The sequence below is a fragment of the Micropterus salmoides genome, unplaced genomic scaffold (genome assembly GCF_014851395.1).
Source record: "Micropterus salmoides isolate LMB-PRFRI ecotype aquatic unplaced genomic scaffold, ASM1485139v1 Ms_hic_scaffold_4, whole genome shotgun sequence".
NCBI classification, from domain to species: domain Eukaryota; kingdom Metazoa; phylum Chordata; class Actinopteri; order Centrarchiformes; family Centrarchidae; genus Micropterus; species Micropterus salmoides.
Window position 1 is genome coordinate 19,813,343 of NW_024043372.1, and position 20,823 is coordinate 19,834,165.

A 20,823-nucleotide genomic window follows, 5' to 3' on the forward strand; every position below is an offset into this window, starting at 1 on the left:
AGGAGAACCACCATCTATGTGATATCTCAGTTGTAAGCTTTTTACACTTCACTTGAGAGGGTGCCTTAAATATCTATAAATATTTGATGTGGTCACTCTGCAACGGTAACGCGTAACTCGCAGCGGTTTGTCTTTTAGATAAAACTGCCGTGATTATATTTCACGCTGGAATCCCACAGAGCCTCGCTGAAACAATCTCTACTTATGTTTCACATGAGAAAGTCACTCATAATACTCGTAGCCTGATTTCAGCCATCTGGCAGTGCAGTCTCGGGTTTAGACTGTCCAATAATAGCATTATTTGTCTGTAATATTTCTATAGATCGCATTAGGGCGAGGGGGAAAAAAGAGGTTCAGGCAAAAATCGATAAGAAAACTGTAAAGAACCACTTGCAAGAGAAAGTTTAGATATAAACTGTCTTAGATATGAAACAGTCACACTAAGCTATAAAGCAGTAGCCTATGTGATTGCGTCTTATCTTTGAATAACCCTGTGGGCAAAAAGCTGAAAGAGACTAATTGTATTAAAATCAGTAACAAAACGGCAAAAATATAAGCTGTCAGTGCCAGTGGGTGTCAATAATGCACATTTTGAGGAATATGTTCATGTTATTACTCAGCTCTGTTTAATTTCTCATTAGTTAAATTGTATTTTCTTCCCATAATTGGTCTTTTCTTTCATTCACTAAGGAAATATCAAACATGATGCACCCACTGAGAGAAGACTTGAAAATGATCTGCCTCCAGGCCCTGTGAACCTCTGCCCCTTTCTACTTCAACCAGCTGAACCCTGCTACCTGATCCTGCCATGCTGAGTGTAGTGCTCTGCCCCAGGTCGTTGGCCAATTCTGCCCATAATTGGATTCTCCATATGCTCCTGCTGGAGATGCTGGTACTAGGAGTCCTGCCCAGCATCTCCAGATTACCGCCGCCGACCAAACGTGAGATCGTGTTGGACGGGGACCTGGTGATTGGAGGCCTGTTCCCCGTGCACCACAAAGGTGATGGGATGGAGGACTGTGGCAAGATCAATGAGGAGAGAGGGATCCAGAGACTGGAAGCCATGCTGTTGGCACTTGATGAGATTAACTCCAGCGATCGCATCCTTCCCGGACTCCAGCTGGGGGCCCACATCCTGGACACCTGCTCGAAGGACACATACGCTCTGGAGCAGTCTTTAGATTTCGTCAGGGCCTCCCTCACCAAGGTGCATGATCCAGGCTTCATCTGCCCAGACGGCTCCAGACCTATCCAAAACGAGGTTCCACTGGCCATCTCGGGGGTCATTGGAGGATCCTATAGTGATGTTTCCATTCAGGTAAATGAGCAAAATCATGAATCTCCCAAGCTCAGTGTTTTGGTTGCATTAGTTTGCATTTACAGAAAACAGCAACACATGCAACACCACTATAACATAATACAAGATTACATGCATCCTAATGTTCGTTCAAAAGTTTGGAATCACGGTCTTTTTTTTAAAGAGGGTTATTGTGGAGAGACAGAAGACTCCTGCCGGAAGATCTCAAATTACGCAGAGGTTAATAAGGAGTTAAGTTTTAAAATTATGCATTATTATGCATTTGACACTGAAACAGGAATCTATGTCTAATAAATCTACACAGATTTTGATGCTAGGCTTCCATTTTTTTTAACTGTTGCTCTGACGTATCTTTGTCTCTTTCTGCCCTTTCAACTGCCAGTCTTGTTGAATCATAGTACAGCATTTTGTGCACAAAATCTAATCATTTTTGCAAACCCTTCATACAAAATAACATCTAAAAGGAAGGAAAAAGGAGACTTTCTGCAAACTAAAAGTATGAAAGGCCATTCAAAAATATCAAAAATATCATCTGACTGTGCTGAATCAAACTTTTGTGGCAGGCGTTTCCAAATCTTTTAACTGCACTGTATGGTACTAAGGAACAATGAATCAGAAATCAGGTTTTGCAAGCAGCACAGATTGAAAGAAGTAAAAAAAATGCTAATGATTGTTCACCTCACATTTTACATCAGTACTAATTTAAGAAACTACGTGGCCTTTATTTTAAATAGTGTTGGTGGATGGGTGAGTAGATCTCTAAACATGATTAATTCCTAACATTACCCACTTGTTTTTGTTGCCATAACCACAACCTTTATCTCACCTTTGATTAGTTGTGACCCACAGATTTTTCAGAAAGCAAGACTTAAAATGTTGTGAGCAATGAATGTAATCCAAGGTTTGGCAGAATCGTCCAATACTCAATGTTCATGTCTACCAATAAGGTTGGGATTTCTATGTTTTGATTTGGTTTCAGCTTACATTGTAATTGCATTTTTGTGGTTATGTTTTTGTAATCAAGTAATTTAGTTAGTTAATTTTAAGTGTAAATTTTGCAACAATAAGCACTTTTAAATCATCCATACTCAAACCCACACCTAATTCATTAAACCATTGCAATCATTCATTCATTCAGTAAGTCACTCTAATACTTGGGGATGGATAAACTTGCAAACTTGAATCTGCATAAAGACTCACTTACTTACACCTCACACTCACTTCCACAAGTACAGATAATGACTGAAAAGGCCCGGCTTCTCCGCTTTTACCAAGCTGGAGGACTGAGCCTTCAGCGGGAGAGATTTTGCGTTGGCTGGAATAAGAATCTACCTGGGAAGACTGTATTTGAAGCATCAACATTCACAGAGACATCCATCACTTTGTCAGCAACTTAATTTACTCCTTGCAAAGAAAACTGACCTTTCACACGCGTTTGAAAGGTTGCCAGAGGCAATGCATCTGAGCATAATTAATTAATTCTGATTGCCCTCACACGCCATAATTACCATGACGCACTGGGTGTTGGGTAGGTATAATTTGGTTACACATTCCATTAACTTCAGTTCACAAAACATTTATCACACACACACACACACACACACACAGATTAAGTTCCATCTTTTATTTGTAGGAACAATAAACTATGCTATGCATAAAGATAACTTTTATCTGCAGTGTCATGCATGGCAGTACCTAATGCTTTAGTCACAGAGACCTCATGATGGCAGGTCACATTTTAATGGTACTGTGTTTTTTATGCTTGTCTGTGGTGATTGGTTGACTAGTTATTTACTATTATAATTAATGGACATTCACTATCCACAAACACATTATTACATCTTAACTGAAAAGATGTCAGGGTGCTGATTTACTAGATATTGCAAAAACACCATATTCTGCATAAAACATATGAATAGCTAAAGCTAAATATTATATTTTTTTATGTTTTAGGTGTTTTGGTATCTTCTTATTTTTGTGACAAATTTGTATGATTTGGTATCAACTGTTATGTTTATAAAGTATAATGGTGACATTTTGTTCCACTGTAGGTTTTTCACAAAAATGTGTTTGGTTTCCAGTGCTCCACACTCAGCTCTAATGAAACTGCTATTGTGATTGATTGGTAACGCTTAACTTATTTTCTCCTGTTGTCACATTGTGGGACATTTCAGAGTGGCTTGTTCACATTGTGCATTTTCAAAACAAAATGTTTGTGAAGCAATGAGGATTACCAGCTTTGTGTTTTAACAGCACTTAAATAACACCTCTTAGTCTACCCCACATCTAGACAATTCTTTCTTCCACAATAACCCTCTTTAAAAACATCAAAATTGTTTATTTTGGCAAACTGCTGCAATTGGAAAGACATCCCTGTACTGAAAAGACCAAAGCTAATAAACACATGTGCTGCATGCTACAATTACACATACAGTATGACATACCACATATGTGGAAATTTCCACACAAGTGTATTCTCAAATTCATCCTCAGCACTGCTCCATTGAATATAGTTTATTTCCGTTTACCATTTGTGTAATTGCTTCTATATTAATTTATATTGTCTGCTACATAGCAGAAGGGAGTTACAAACTTAATTTCACTCTGTAACCTGTTATATTGTGACAAAATAAATTTACCAACCTACTTGCAATTTCCTTGTGTCATACTAACGCTGAAATACTTGTTACTAATCAGACAGTTAATTCTCGATAATCAGTTGTTGTGAAATGTTCTCTAATGTTCTTTTTAAGTTGCAGTGTGCTATAACTTTTTAGTTCCTCATTTACTGTAACTTAAACCCACAACATCTATGTCCTGTTTCCCTTAAACATTCACATTTCTTTCATCCTATTCAATCATATTGCTCTTTTTATTTTTGGAAATTCTTAGACAGTTAGATGAGATGACGGATACTGCTCTCGGGTCTGTCCGTTATATATGAAGCCTGTAGTTGGTTAGCATAGACTGGAAAAACCATAGATTGGTAAACAGCAAACCTGGCTCTGTCTAAAAAATGCTTATCAGCCCCTCTAAAGGTCACTACTTCACATGTTTTAACTCGTTTGTTTAATCCATACAAACAGCTGAAGGGTAAAAGCAACCCGTTGAGTTGTTATGTTCTGGAATAAGCTAACTATCTCCTGGCTGTAGCTATAGCAGATATATATGAAAGTGGTATTGATCTTCTCAACTAACTCTCGGAAAGAAAACAAATAAGTGAATTCCCCCACAATACTATTAAAACAATTCATTTTGAACTCGACATACATTTCAGTTTCTTGTCTAAATGAATGTACAGACTTCATAATCAGTTTTCTCTCCACACAGCAAGTAGTACCTATATGGGAAACACTGATTGCTTGAATAAGTTGAGGGCTGCAGTCTAGAGTTATTCCCTTGTTAATGTCTGCTGAAACAAGATCAGAATACAATCCAACCCAAGAGAAATTTGCCAGGAGTCTGCAGTGATGAATGTCTCATGTCAGAATGTTAAAGTTGAATGGAGATTACATTTGTAGACAAATAGTCAGACAGACTGGACTTGGGATGTCCACTTTACCATGTTGGAATCATTTAAAGCCCCTTAAACACTGGCAGTCTTCGCTTAGAAAGAAGTGGATAAAATAGATCCTCTCCTCCTGTAATGTTGAGGATGCTTTGACAAAAGAACAGCATGTTTTCAAGAAGCATGAAAAGGACTGTGTGCGTGTGTCCCTGTGAATGAGTGTTCAGCGACCACACAGTCGCAAAGATTCAAAAAGGAACTCACAGCTTTTGAATGTTTTTGTATGAATTTGAATACATACCTCTACTGTCACTATGCTCAACACTCTCTTTGTTAGCCCCTTCAGTTCCTGAGCGCTGTAATGAATCAAGCCGTGAGAGTGCCGAGAAGCCCATGGTGGGATTCTTTCTGAGAGGTCAATGATTTACACAGTCCCAGAGAAGCACTTTTGTGGAGATGAAGAGCCTTATAAAACTGAGGAGGACAAGTGCCAGGGACGGTCCCAGGGAACTTTGAGAGGAGCTGCTTTTCCCATCTGTGGGGTGCATCTCCATTGGCTGGCAGGGATGTGTCCACCTGCGTGTGGAGAGGAGGCTGACAACGCCTGTGACAGGGGCCAAGGACGAGATGTGGGAAAGATGGTGGGAGACGCGCCAGTTTCTCCTCAGCCTCAAAAGGATTATTTCATAATTAGCTCAACGATATTCTGGAGGCTTTTATCATCTTCTTACTCATCCTGGTGTATGTTGTTGTCCTTGTTATGTCTTCTCGCTGTTTCATTTTTGAAAATAGTCTTTATTGCCATCTGGGATGTTAGCTGTATAGAATCGACCATGAGCGGTGACTCAATTCATACAGCCTACACGTTTTACACTTGTGAATTTAACCCAGCTTTATCCACATAGAAGCATAATGAAAGTAAGAACAATGAAATCATTCTGAACTATTCCCACACGTTTTCTGCAAAAATAACATTAAAAAAAGATTTGTATCTTCAAATTCACATGCCACTACACTTTCACAGTCACACAATGGAAAAAGATTAAATCTGCTTGCAGGCATAACTAAAACTTTTGTCTTCAACATTGAGTTTCTGCAAATAATTTTTAGCACAAATCCATACTGAAACTGTTGCATATCCTTAAATAATTTAACACACAGCCACACAAATAAGGGGGAAAAAGTATTCTGTGTGATGAGTGTGTTCTTGAGTATCCTAAAATTCAATATCCTACAATGTAGCTCCAAAAACACCCTCTAAATCCTTTAGGACCATTAGACAAACTCTGCCTTACCACTGCTGAAGCCGCCGGGAAGGTCCACAATAATTTGTGGTCATAAGAGTTCATATCTGTCCTGCCACATATTGATGTTTAATATTTTTGGTTTGCAGTGGTTTATTAAGTCTGTTCATGTGTCGTGCAGAGGAACTGGAGAGGGCTCTGTCTTTATTGTGTTTCCGTGTTCACAGAATGCATTGGGTGAAAAAAACAATCCTGCTTTGGTTAACTTCAAAAGGGTCTTGTTTATCATGTGATATTGTAGCTGAGTCCCCCCACCTCTCCTCTCCTAGAGAATGTTATTTTTGAACTGTAAGTTTCAGCACATTCAGAGAAAACAGCTCAGCTCCCTAATTAGCACATCAGAATGTCATTCAAAGTGAAGGGAAACATTGTAATGACTGGAAGGCTGGTTAGAGTCAGGACCCACATGGTCAATAATATCGCAAGCCCATCGATTTCCAGACGCACTTCCCTTCATCTTGTCTGTCTTAGAGCTGGGTTTTTTTCACACGGTATCACAGGAATAAATTACCAGTCTTTGCTCAGAACCTGTGGCTGTTATTAGTGCTTAAGACTGTGTGACAGCATCGCTGCACTCCTGTCTCAATAATGGTAAAAACGACTGGACTTAGCAGGTTTATTTCATAAGTGCTAGAAGCTAGAAGTGATACTTCAAAGATTTAAGCTAAGCAGATTATAAAGAGCAACATTTTTCACAGATGTATCCTTGTACTTGAGAGTGGTTCGAAAGGTCGCTCTTGTGGTGAGCATTGTTTTGCTGGTGGGAGGAAATATGTAAGTTTAATGTGAAGAGTTGTCTCCTAGTGAAATAGTGCATGCAAGCAGATCAACACACATTTCTTTCTGCTGCTGCATTCTTAGCACTTATATAGCTGCAGCTACAAGATATTAAAGAGGTGGTATAATGATTTTTCCCTCCACTTTATTTAGTTATATACCTTTTTTGTGCATGTAATAGGTTTGCAAAGTGAAAAAGCCCAAAGTCCAGCCCAAAGGAGTTCCCATCTCCCACAGAAAACTCTGCTCTGAACTGCCTGAAACTGTGATGTAGAGACAGAGCTCAGTTAAAACTTTATGGATGAAAGATACATTTGTTAATGATAACTCACCACTTTGAAACTCTTGCTCCAGTCCATGTTGCTAAGTTGGTAAGGGGAACACGTACAGCTGAACCAAAGTCATGTTTACTGGCTTCTCGGGACCCTCCCTACTCTGCTTGTGATTGGCTAATAGTAACTAGGAACTGCGCATGTGCAATTCCCAACAAAGATCATGTCGTGGCAAGATGCATCACTTCATAGCTAAAATGAAGACTTCAACACACAGGGTGAAAAGAGGAGTGGCAGCAAAGTGCTGTTTTCTGAAAATAAAACCATGTAAACCTGTTCTGGTACTGTGTTGTGGTAGCAAATGTGATCAAATCTTTTTGAGTCAATGAAGCACCACATTTATGTACTTGAGTTGTCCTATCTGTGATTTGGTCTAAGCACTTTGGTTGAAATAAGGGGAGATTGTGGTTTAGCTTAAATGTTAATAAACATGTTGTGTCATGTTGAGTTCACTGCAGACCTTTTCTGTATCAAACCAAGGCCATACTCTTTACCTAACCATAACCAAGTGCTGTGAGTGCATAAATATAATCATAAAAAAGTTTAATAATGCTGTAGTCACAACTAGCAGATCAGTCAGTGAACATTTTTGCGACATGCCAGATACGTTAATTAATTCCCGGTTCTCTCTCTCCAGTCTGCATCACTTTTATATCAATTGATGATTGCCATTTTGAGAAATAAACAACTACAGTATTTGAGTTAGATTGGCTGGGCGCAGTCAGGTTACATTGTGTGTACGGATTAAAGAAATAAAACACTTACCCAACTAGTTTTGGGTAGAGCCAAGCTAGTTGCTTCCCCCTGGTTCCAGTCTTTATACTAAGCTAAGCTCTCAGCGCTAACTCCAGACTTAACACACAGACATGAGAGTGCTTTTGATCATCTGCTCTAATTTCCAGAAAGAAAGCAAACAAGAGGATTTTCCAAAATGCTGAACTATTCATTTAAACATCCAGTATTTTTTTTATTACATGTATATTAAAATGATACCTGTTGGTATATCAACATGCGAATTGAACACGATGTAGAATCAAGGAGATGTAGTCATTCTCTCTCTCTCATATGCTCTAGGGGGGCACTTGACGGAGTTAGCTGAGGACAAATCATAAATTATATACACTGTTTTATATAAACCATATGGTTTATATAAAACAGTGTATATAATTTATGATTTATAAATATTTTGTATACGAGGTGTCGACCTCAGTGTATTTCCAAGTTAAAATAAAAGTTGAATGAATTAATATAAAATGAATGGGGGAACATTTGTCTTCCTATCTTCTCATAAAATTGCATCAATTTACTGTACACTCTGTCTAAAACTTAGATTGGCAAGATCCAACAAAGCTGCTTTAAATAAAAAATAATCCTTATCAGCTGGGTAGCTGATCCAGCACATATATGATGAAATGGCATGGGCTATTGCAGGCTTTACATTGCTATTGCTATGATTTTCCTTTAATTCAATTCAATTCAGTTTTATTTATATAGCGCCAAATCACAACAACAGTTATCTCACAGCGCTTTTCAACTTTACTTTCTTTGTATAAACAAGAAAATGCTAAGGTGAACTTGGATGTGAGAGACCAGTGGGCAAAAACAAATGCAAACGAGCAAATGCATCAGAGGTGTGTGCTTTTGATCCAATTTCCAATTTGGTAGAATCAGCCTTTGATGGAGAGAGGCACTGCAATCATACTGAAGAACTTCATACTTGGTGCTTGGGTTTGCCGCAAATGGTCTTTAAGAGAGCAAACTAGATGCAAGTGGATGAGTACAGAAAGTCTTTAGTTCAAGATGTATGCCTTTGAAGTTGCATGGTCAGTTCAGTCACACTGATATTCTGCTGTTTCAGCCATCTCTCCACCATCGCCCATGGCATGATTATGCCTTGATGCTGTTTCCTCTCAGTGAATGTTTGTATCAAAATGTTGCCAGTTACAAACATTACAATAATGCAAATCTGTTATTGCCTTTGACAACCATATTCTTATATCTTATTCCAGATAAGCCAGCTATCATTTTCAAATGAATGGAATCAACATGCTGTCATAGAATTACAACATACTGATTCCAGCGTTTTATCTGCGTTTTTACTACCACCCCCATCCATTCTTGTGTTTTTGTGTGATTTCCCTTCAACAGGAATAAATTCTCATCTTTAGAAATTTAACTAGATTATTCACAGACTGGACCAGATGCAAACTAGGCACGAATAATTTGGGCTACTGTTTGTACAAAATCTGTGTTACTGTTAGAGGACATTTTGAAAGTACTACACTGGGGAGAAACATTATGTTTAGATAACAAACAAATGATTAAATCATTTAAACTTTGTATATGCATCAGACATTAACAGCGGTGTTGAATAAATTTGTCCTAAGCAACCAGATTAATCAATAACATCTATAAACTCATACTAGCTCACAGTTTTGGTGAATGGTAGCTTGCATGTCATTACACGTGCACATTACATTGGATGTAACACCACTATGATTCACACTGATATGGGATTTATTTTTATATCCAGTGTTTTGCTATTAATTGCAACAGTCACATTCCACTAATACAATTCAAATGCATTATACCAAAGTAGTAGACGTGCATTATATCCATTATACATAAGATGTGTTTCTGTAACTGTGGTAAATGGCTGGACTGGTGCACTATACATCCTAAAATCGCACTCATGTCATCTACTGTATCTACTGTAGGGCTCAGCTTGGTAGGTACCTTAGGGACATACAGATGGACTTTTCATGTTGAAAGAAATCATGACAGACACATGAGTAAGAGACTGCCAGTGTTCCAGCTGTCTCATATCGTCCCTCAATACATCTTATACATCACATCTAACTCAGTAGAGCTTATGGATTCATAAGTCTACATCTGAGGAGCGACACAAATATACTGTATTTATTTGTTTGCTGTAGCTGTAAACACTGCAAGCTGTAAACATTGAGTATGTTATATATTGTTCATGGCCCGTAATACATTTGTTTTAAGCTTGTGTCACAATGGGAACATAGGGAAGAGTAAAACTGGGGCTATAAGTGAGGGGGAAAGCTAATGGACCTATAAATTATATCCTCCAAAATATTTTCTGGCTGATATAAATGGATTTCTTTATTTAAAGATCCACTTCAGACATACATTTAAAAATACTCAGCTTTGAATAATTATGTGTTTCTGATATGACTTCTCCACAAACAAACTACATCTACTTCATCTCCCTTAATGAAAAATCTGAATCTATGAATGTTCAACTTCTATTAATTTCAAGAGTTAAACTGCTGGATTACAAGATGTCTCCCACTTCACTGAAAAGTCTACAACAGTTACAAACTGGACTATGATTGGTTTTCAATCTAATGTGACAAATCATGCTCATGCTCGCACATCTTAAACTGAGATTTAACGTGAGGACAGAGTAACTTTATCGCTCCATCAGGTGAATATGAAAACAGCCTTCTTGAGTCAAACTCCCATCATTCTGCATAGTGACAGTCAAATATCCAATTGAAGGAACAATAAACAGAACACATTTTTGACATGAGGGGTTGTTTAACTATAGATCTCAGGCAAGGGAAGTTTATTTATGTACCTTTCAACAACAAGGAAATTGAAAGAGCTTTCCATTAGACATACAAGATATAAAAGAAATGCAAGTCAGTATAACAAGAAAAATAAATAGGATTCAAACTAATAAAATAAAATTGAAGGTGAATATAATTTAAAATATAAAAGACAGATTAAACAGGAGAATAAAAATTACAGGGCAGTTACAGTGCAGTGCGAGATATGAATAAAAAGTACCAAATTGAATTTAAAAAAGGCAGTGGACTTGCATTCAGAAATACAGCAATTTCATTTTCATCTACTGTGAATGACTGCCGCCTGTCTGAAATTACATTAATGTAATATCAAAAATGAATAATATGACAATATAAATAAAATAATACATTATAACTATTCCATTCATTTACACGTCGGTAAAAACCTACTTACCTGAATATTTGGGACAAAAATTATTTTTCTTGGCATATGGTGATTTGTACAGTAGTATTAATCTATGTATAAAAAATTATACAACCACTGCACTGTGTGTATAACAGAGCATATTACTGCCTGCTATACTGCCAAGAGACTGGACAAGACTGTAGACTCCACAGTTTGGGTTTAAAGGAACACTGGAGTGAAGGAGGCATCCATAATATCTACTTAAGGACACAAAGAATACAATCACTGTTTCACTAATGAACCTGCTAAATAATAAAATGAAAACAAAACCTTAACTGCAGAATGTGCTGCCATAATTACAATGATATATTAGAAATAACCTGTAATGCTAATGAGGTCATTCATCTAATTCATGCAATGATTTGCAAATGCTGCAATTGTTTGTCCTCACACAAGAAATGGGCAAACTTCAGATTTCTACATCTTAAAAGAGTAGTTATTGTAAAAACTTGACATAGCTGATATGAAAATATATTCAAGAGGGTGCCTTAAAATTTAATCAGGCCACCTCATACAGGGAGGCTGAGGTGTGACTATGGGTGCGTTCCGATCGTCCTGTAGTTCCCTGCTAAGTGGACTGCATAGGGTATTCAGCCATTTTAGGTAAGATTCCAAACTGCAGGGAGCACAACATGTTCACTTCAAAGGGTACTGTGAACTGTGTAGGGAAGAAGGGAACAACGGTTCATCACTTCGCAGGAAGTTGACAAGAAAGATTACCCATAAGCCTTTGCGCCTCATAGGAGCGGCAAAAAATAGAGCAGACCACAGAGTTTGTATATCTGTAATTATTTTCGTTGTAACTAATGTTATCATTATTTATATGATAATTTCAGAGGTTAGGTTGCCTAAAAACAACAATGCTCATATGAATATTTTTAAGAATGACGCCGCATTTCTTGTAAATTAATCCAATCACATTCATTCACAAATAACATACATTTTAATAGAATATAAATAGAAGAAGTTATGGAAATATAAGTTTTATAATTGTATCAGTTTTTTAAATGTATATTCAATATTTAATTTTAGTAAATGTCCACAGTAGCAGCGGGTATCCGAGGTATTTACGTTACCAGGGTAACACGGTAACGGTGGAACTGACATGTGCTTTGATGATGTTGCAGGGTGTTCTGAATGGAAGAATTTTTTCGATGGAAGTTCCCATAACCGACATTCCCTGTGCAGGGAGCAGGGAGTAGGGAGTACTGTTTATGTAAACTGTGGATCGTATTATGTTTTAGAGACTGTGGCCCTAGCTATATCACATTTGGGAACTTTTAGATTTTGAAGAGCACCTAATTGATGCCTCAGATTAGTGCAGTTGTGATCCAAACAAACTAAAGTGGTTTGTGTCTATACTAGGGATGGGGAAAGAGTTATAGCTATGTATTGGTCATGATTAAGGTTCATCGAAATAAATTAGTGTTAGTCGGTGTTGGCAAAGCTCCTTGCAAACTGTACCATCTATTACCACTTAATTAAGAAATGAAATGCAAGTTTGGAGTTTGTGGAGTCTCATGCAATGGGAGAAAATTTACAGTCCGATACCCCTGAGCCAGTACTGTGGCTGTGTTCTTATCTGACTTGTTGATGGAGAGAGTGAGAAGTACCGCATGAGGACGAACAGACGGTTACTGTCACACACTCCAGTGCCGTCCTGAAAGGTGCGCTGTCAAGCTTCTCCAAGAATCTACTGATGAAGGCCAACTGCCTGTCTGAAAACCCTGCAAGAGGAAACTACCTTATTACAATGCAAGTGTGACTGACTGACTCAGTGTGGCTGCTTATACACTCACCTAAAGGAATATTAGGAACACCATACTAATACTGTGTTTTACCCCCTTTCGCCTTCAGAACTGCCTTAATTCTACGTGGCATTGATTCAACAAGGTGCTGAAAGCATTCTTTAGAAATGTTGGCCCATATTGATAGGATAGCATCTTGCAGTTGATGGAGATTTGTGGGATGCACATCCAGGGCACGAAGCTCCCGTTCCACCACATCCCAAAGATGCTCTATTGGGTTGAGATCTGGTGACTGCGGGGGCCATTTTAGTACAGTGAACTCATTGTCATGTTCAAGAAACCAATTTGAAATGACTCGAGCTTTGTGACATGGTGCATTATCCTGCTGGAAGTAGCCATCAGAGGATGGGTACATGGTGGCCATAAAGGGATGGACATGGTCAGAAACAACGCTCAGGTAGGCCGTGGCATTTAAACGATGCCCAATTGGCACTAAGGGGCCTAAAGTGTGCCAAGAAAACATCCCCCACACCATTACACCACCACCACCAGCCTGCACAGTGGTAACAAGGCATGATGGATCCATGTTCTCATTCTGTTTACGCCAAAATCTGACTCTACCATCTGAATGTCTCAACAGAAATCGAGACTCATCAGACCAGGCAACATTTTTCCAGTCTTCAACTGTCCAATTTTGGTGAGCTCTTGCAAATTGTAGCCTCTTTTTCCTATTTGTAGTGGAGATGAGTGGTACCCGGTGGGGTCTTCTGCTGTTGTAGCCCATCCGCCTCAAGGTTGTGCGTGTTGCGGCTTCACAAATGCTTTGCTGCATACCTCGGTTGTAACGAGTGGTTATTTCAGTAAAAGTTGCTCTTCTATCAGCTTGAATCAGTCGGCCCATTCTCCTCTGACCTCTAGCATCAACAAGGCATTTTCGCCCACAGGACTGCCGCATACTGGATGTTTTTCCCTTTTCACACCATTCTTTGTAAACCCTAGAAATGGTTGTGCGTGAAAATCCCAGTAACTGAGCAGATTGTGAAATACTCAGACTGTCCCGTCTGGCACCAACAACCATGCCACGCTCGAAATTGCTTAAATCACCTTTCTTTCCCATTCTGACATTCAGTTTGGAGTTCAGGAGATTGTCTTGACCAGGACCACACCCCTAAATGCATTGAAGCAACTGCCATGTGATTGGTTGATTAGATAATTGCATTAATGAGAAATTGAACAGGTGTTCCTAATAATCCTTTAGGTGAGTGTATGTTAGCCTGCTGCATGCAAAATACTATATATATATCCTAGGGAACATAAATGAATCAGAACATGCAGGGATACAGTCAGTCATTTCCCCATACATGAGCAATGGAAATCACGTCTCTCAGTGGGTAATTTGTTGAGACCTCTGCCCTATATTCTGCTACAAACGGTGGAGAGGACTACTGCTGAGTGCAGTGTGCTTGTCTAAATACATCATATTTACTCCATCCATCCCCTCAAGACTTTATAGTGTGCCAGTATTTTATGGTGGCTCTTGTCTTTGGGGTGTTTTAGCTAAAGGAGGTTAAGCACATGGCTACCCGCAGATTAGGGTTAATGTCAGTAATTTCTGAGGCCAAACAGTGTGTAGTCTCCTCTGGTTTTCTGAGTCCAGTAATGTATGTTTACAAAAGCTTCACTTTATATTAAGGCTGGCCATAGCAATGAAAAGGTGTCTGGAGGAGAGAATTGTGCACTCAGAAAGTGTAATGCAAGAAAACTCTTAAATGGAAGTAAACAATAAACTAGAAAAAGAGCTTATAGTCATGCTAGTGGCTTCCTGAGGTTGTACTTACATTGTAGGTTCAGTGGTTCTTTGAGCTCAATGCTAACTTCAGCATGCTAAAATGCTCACAATGACAATGTTAACATGCTGATTTTTAGCAGGTATTATGTTTACCATGTTCACCATCTTAGATTAAGGTTTTAATTTTTTATTTTTTCATTACGAAGGCCTAATTGTTTCTATTTCTATTACTCTGTTGAACTGTATGTAAAGACTTCTGATACCATTTCCTCCGCTGACGCACTGGTAAAACGGCCGTCAGTAAAATACATGTTGCAGACTGTATATAAGACGGTGGCAGGTGAAAGTGCGACATGTTTTCTGTCATCTGTCCTCCAACACCGCACGCACAAATGCCATAATGACAATGAACAGCAAACTAAACCAGGAGGAGGAAAATAAAATGAAGACCCTCTGTTAGCTAACTTTCTGCAATAACTGCTAGCTAACTACACCTGGCTAACTACAACTTAGTTAACTAAACTAGAAAGACAAACCAACAATCAGACACAGAGAGACATTACTGTAAGTTCTAAGTAAATTACATGATAAATTGGTTAGCTAGCTCACAACGATGTTTATAGGTTTGATGCTCTGACTTAACGAGGCATGACAGTGCGCTGCGCAAGCTTGGAGAATGACGTATGACTTATGGAACTACATGTCACTACTGTATGTGTATGTACCTTTTTATATACAGTCTGTGTTATGTACACATATACACTACTGTCATATGTCACCACCCCGTTTTAACAACTAAGCAACGTTTACAACTTTGAGCACAAAATTAAGCTATTTGTCAAAAAATGTTTGGCGAACTATGTGGGTAATCAACATTGTAAGAAAATATGAAAAATATGAAATATCATAGAAATGTCAAAATACACTGGAGGGGGGCTTTAACACACAGCTGAGGCTGATCGGAATTATTAGTTTGGTTGTAAATCAAGAAAAATGACTTGATGGTAAGACTAGATGAAAGAGGATCAGGGCAGCACCAAAGTTACTTTGTGACATTAATCCATGTACCAAATTTTATGAAAATCTAGTAATTAGTTTTTTAGTTATGTCAGTCTGGACCAAAGTTATGGACCAACTGACTGTCAGGTTGACATTGCCATCCCTAGAGCTATGCCACTAGCAGGACTACGAAAAGATCGTTGAGTAACGTGTTCAGGGTTTACACCACATGCAGAATTCTAGTGCACATAACGATTGATAGCTCTGTTTAAGTTCTCGTGGGTTGGAATGAGTGAGCTGTAACAGAGAATAGTACTTTTAATGGGACTTAGTGTGAGTGTGGAAGGTTCCAATTGAATCCACTGGGATGCCATTGTTTGGGAAGCCTCCAGGCATACAATGATGCCTGAGGGAGGAGGTAGTCATATTGAAGCTCATGGGTATTTACTAATCACCACTGTGTCTCATGAGGAATCCCGCAAAATGACAAGTTTTCACCAGCTCTCACCTCTGTAATGCTGTGTGGGAAAATAATTGCCATGATAAATGTTATGACTCTGACACAATCATTTCAGCAGGCTTGTGTCCAACATGGATGCCTTGCTAAGTTCCCAGTCAAAGAATATCATCCAACTCAGCACCACAAAACTATCATCTCCACAAGGAAATCAATATATTTGTCTGGGTTAGGTGGGCATCATAACATCTGACAGAATCTGTCATGAGACTTGAATGACTTGACAGAATGGTTTTAACTCGAGAAAGCAACAAAACACACCGATACAAATCTTATCTCTGGGCCATTGTTGCTGTTGATATCTGGCACTATCTGTGAAGGGATGTGTGGCACCAGCTGCTGGTGATGTGGATCCCTGACAGAGTAAACAGTTTAAGATAGAGGAGCATTGAATTGTCGTTGTTTCCACTGCCAGTCTCCGCCACAGAGCAGAAGCACATCAGACATCAGCTCTGCCCTTTAACTACAGACCATGGATATCTACAAGTTAAAAGATGCTGAAAAACACTTCAGAGGTTTAAAATGCAGCATTGCAGCATTTTGTTCACTCTAGTGCCATTTAAACCATAAGAATGTTGTAACAGTGAGCAATCTGAATGTTTGCCATCTCCTCAAGAATCTGCAAATGGATCAATCTAGATCTGTTAAGGTGGCTAAAGTCAACATTTTTAGAATAAAAATGGATAATACGTTTATGTGTAATGTAATTGGGGTTGCTCATTGTAACAAAGTCACGGATAATAATCACCCAACTCAGTTCCCCTCAGCTCTACGGAACATTAGAATGTATTTTAGCTCACTGTTTTGGTAGGGACCAAAACAGTGAGCTTAAAGGAGAGTGATTTTACCAGGTGGCCAAAAAATGACGAATCAGTGCTAACGTTGTCTCTGTCTGCTAGATGTATAAATAGGCAACTGTATGTGAAAAAGTTTGCCATGTTAACTTAAAAGGTAAAGATACTATATTAATTTTGTGTTCACCGGCTTGTATCCACTGCCCCCAAGGAGCCAAAAATCACATTTTAGAGAAGCAATACGGCTGTTTTGAAATGCCAATGCCAAGAATCCACACAAGCAAACTATTATCACCAATAATGATTACCTGTGACTGACATTGTCCCATGCAAGTTGTAAACTAACCCGCAGCAACTACTGCTATAAATTCCCAAAATATAACTTATCAAATAAAGGTTTCCCCTCACTAAATAAAAGTTTCCCCAGGCATTCTGAGCAATCTAAGATGCACACCATGGTTCGTGTCACTCCATTGCCATTGAAACTATATCCAATAAAGGGGTAATAAATATATATAAAACAATAATTAAAAAATATATTGATAAAGATTATGCAAGTATGAAATTAAGCTTAATATACCCAATGAAATATATCCCTTCTTTTTCCAGGTGGCCAACCTTCTGCGATTGTTCCAGATCCCTCAGATCAGCTATGCCTCTACCAGTTCAAAGCTCAGCGATAAGACCCGCTATGACTACTTCGCCCGCACTGTGCCCCCTGACTTCTACCAGGCTAAGGCTATGGCTGAGATCCTGCGTTTCTTCAACTGGACCTACGTGTCTACAGTAGCATCAGAGGGCGACTATGGTGAGACTGGCATTGATGCCTTCCAGCAGGAGGCCCGCACTCGCCAAATCTGCATCGCCACTTCAGCCAAGGTGAGCCGCTCCATGAACCGCCAGAGCTATGATAATGTGATCCGCTCTCTGCAGCAGAAGTCCAATGCCAAGGTGGTCGTCTTGTTTACCCGCAGTGAAGATGCCCGTGAGCTGCTGGTGGCTGCTGCTCGCATGAATGCAACATTCATCTGGGTGGCCAGTGATGGATGGGGAGCTCAAGAGAGTGTGGTGAGAGGCAGCGAAACTGCAGCAGACAATGCTTTCACCATTGAGCTGGCCTCCTACCCAATTAGAGAATTTGAAGACTATTTCACCAAGCTGAACCCATACACCAACACAAGGAACCCGTGGTTCAAAGAGTTCTGGGAGCACCGGTTTGGCTGTAGTCTCCAGGAACCTGGCTGTAGTGAACACAGCCTACGAGATGGAACGTTTGAGCAGGAGTCCAAGATCATGTTTGTGGTAAACGCAGTCTATGCCATGGCCTATGCTCTGCACAACATGAGGCAAGCTGTATGCTCCAATACATCCAAAGTCTGTGATGCCATGAAACCAGGTAACGGCAAAAGGTTCTACAAGGAGTTTATCTTGAAGACCAAGTTTGAAGGTAGGCACAGCAATGAAAGCAAACACAGACAAAATGTTTCACGCTAACAAGAACACTTGTGTTAAATGTTCCTTTTTTCATGTGAAATTGTTTTTAAATAGCTGACAATGGGATCTGAAGGTTTTAATGTAAAGCAAACGGGGGTTGCAAATAAGCATGGCACTGGATTAAGACTTCAAATTATTTCCTCTGCCGCACTAAAAAGGGATTTGTAATTATTCAATTAGCAAAAATAAATCATGAATTAGCTTGGAGGAATCAGTGGGAGGGGACCCTATCTAGAAGGTACTATTCTGAGAATACTGGATATGTGTTGGATGAATGAATACTCACATTTTGATTAGCTTAAATGGCAGAAAAACTGTGTGTTGAGTATTAAGAGCACTTTATTAATTGTATGCATCAATTTTTATGAAAATACTAGATGAATGCACAGTACTATTAGTGTTATTACTACTATTTCCCATCCTTCAGCTGGGTGAAGGATGGGATACAGTGGTAATACATGGAATTTTATGTTGTTACAATGAGTCTTTTAATTTTCTATCATCCTTGACTTAAAAATCCTTTACAGTAGCTTTAAGTCTACATTTCTTTATTTTTGCCTCCTACCAGCTCCGTTCAGACCTGCTGACACTGAAAACATGGTTCGCTTTGACTCTTTTGGTGACAGCATCAGCCGCTACAACATCTTTCATTATCACAAAGAAGAGGAGAAGTTCGTCTACAGGAAGGTTGGCTACTGGGACCAGAACCTTACCCTGAACACCACCCTGGTGCCCTGGCATGGCCACGTACCACCAACCTCCCAGTGTAGCGACCCCTGCAGGAAGAATGAGGTGAAGAGCATGCAGCCTGGAGACGTGTGCTGCTGGATCTGTATTCCCTGTCAGCCCTATCAGTACCTGCAGGATGAGTTCACCTGTGCTGACTGCACCTTCGGTCAGTGGCCCCTGGCCAATTTGACTGGCTGCTATGATCTGCCTGAAGAATACATCCGGTGGGAGGATGCCTGGGCTATTGGGCCTGTTTCCATCTCCTGCCTTGGTATACTATGTACTCTATCAGTAGTTGCCCTGTTCTTTAAGCACAATGAGACACCTGTGGTTAAAGCAAGTGGACGTGAACTCTCTTACATCCTCTTGCTGGGAGTGCTAATGTGCTACCTCATGACGTTTATCTACATTGCCAAGCCTTCCACTGCTGTTTGCACCCTACGCCGACTAGGTCTGGGCACCTCGTTCGCAGTGTGTTACTCAGCTCTTCTAACCAAGACCAACCGCATCGCTCGGATCTTCAGCGGGGTGAAGGATGGAGCCCAGCGGCCGCGCTTCATCAGCCCCGCCTCCCAGGTAGCTATCTGCGGTGCTCTTATCTCCTGCCAGCTACTAGTGGCTCTTACCTGGCTGCTGGTGGAGGTGCCAGGGGTTCGGAAGGAGGTGAGCCCGGAGAGGAGAGACGTGGTCACCCTCAAATGCAACAGCAGGGACTCCAGCATGCTCATGTCACTCACCTACAACTGCATCCTCATCATCCTCTGCACTGTCTACGCTTTCAAGACGCGAAAGTGCCCTGAAAATTTCAATGAGGCCAAGTTCATTGGGTTCACCATGTACACCACGTGCATCATCTGGCTCGCTTTCCAGCCCATCTTCTATGTCACTGCCAGTGACTACAGGGTAACTATCTATGAAAATGTTTTTTTATAAAGTCAGTTGAGTGTTTATAATCTATATTTCTAGAAACTTCTCAAGTCCACTGTTGTGGAATAATGTAAACTTAGTCTATAAATGACTATCCCTAGTGTGTTCATCATTGCTAAAGAAGAAGGTGTCACTTTCCGATTCCATTTGATCACCGTCACCCAGACCCATGAAAGAGCAAGCTTTCTTTCATGTGGGTTGAAGGATATTTCAAGACAAGAACAAAGACTCAGGAGACAGATCAGGCAGGAATATACAGATAGAAATAATTAATGACAGTCAAACTGATTTATTGAATCGGGGCTAGTAAATGCTTAATGATGCATTTCAGGAGCAAAAGATGAATTCTGGAGATTTATTACAGTTAGTGGTATTAGATACTAAGACTCAATCACAACTGGCACTATATAGATAACTCACTAGGCAGTGTTATGACCTGTGGTAAAAATAATTGTAAGCAGGGAGTGCTGGCTCATTTAGTGGAATCGCCTACCTGATAATTAGTGGAAATATGACATATCTGCTGCAGAGTTGTCACAAGGGGATAACATTTTGCAGCTATTA

The 20,823-nt window shown here is 39.6% G+C and overlaps 1 protein-coding gene across 1 annotated transcript in view; it reads left to right on the forward strand.

Moving 5' to 3' along the window:
* Positions 1-20,823, forward strand: part of grm2b (glutamate receptor, metabotropic 2b) — a 30,028-nt gene that overhangs the window by 4,479 nt on the left and 4,726 nt on the right. Inside the window, exons 2-4 of the mRNA XM_038695422.1 lie at positions 691-1,318; positions 17,719-18,556; positions 19,172-20,235. Of these exons, the coding sequence (XP_038551350.1) occupies positions 809-1,318; positions 17,719-18,556; positions 19,172-20,235 (2,412 nt within the window). The 5' untranslated portion in view covers positions 691-808. The remainder of the gene's footprint in view (positions 1-690; positions 1,319-17,718; positions 18,557-19,171; positions 20,236-20,823) is intronic.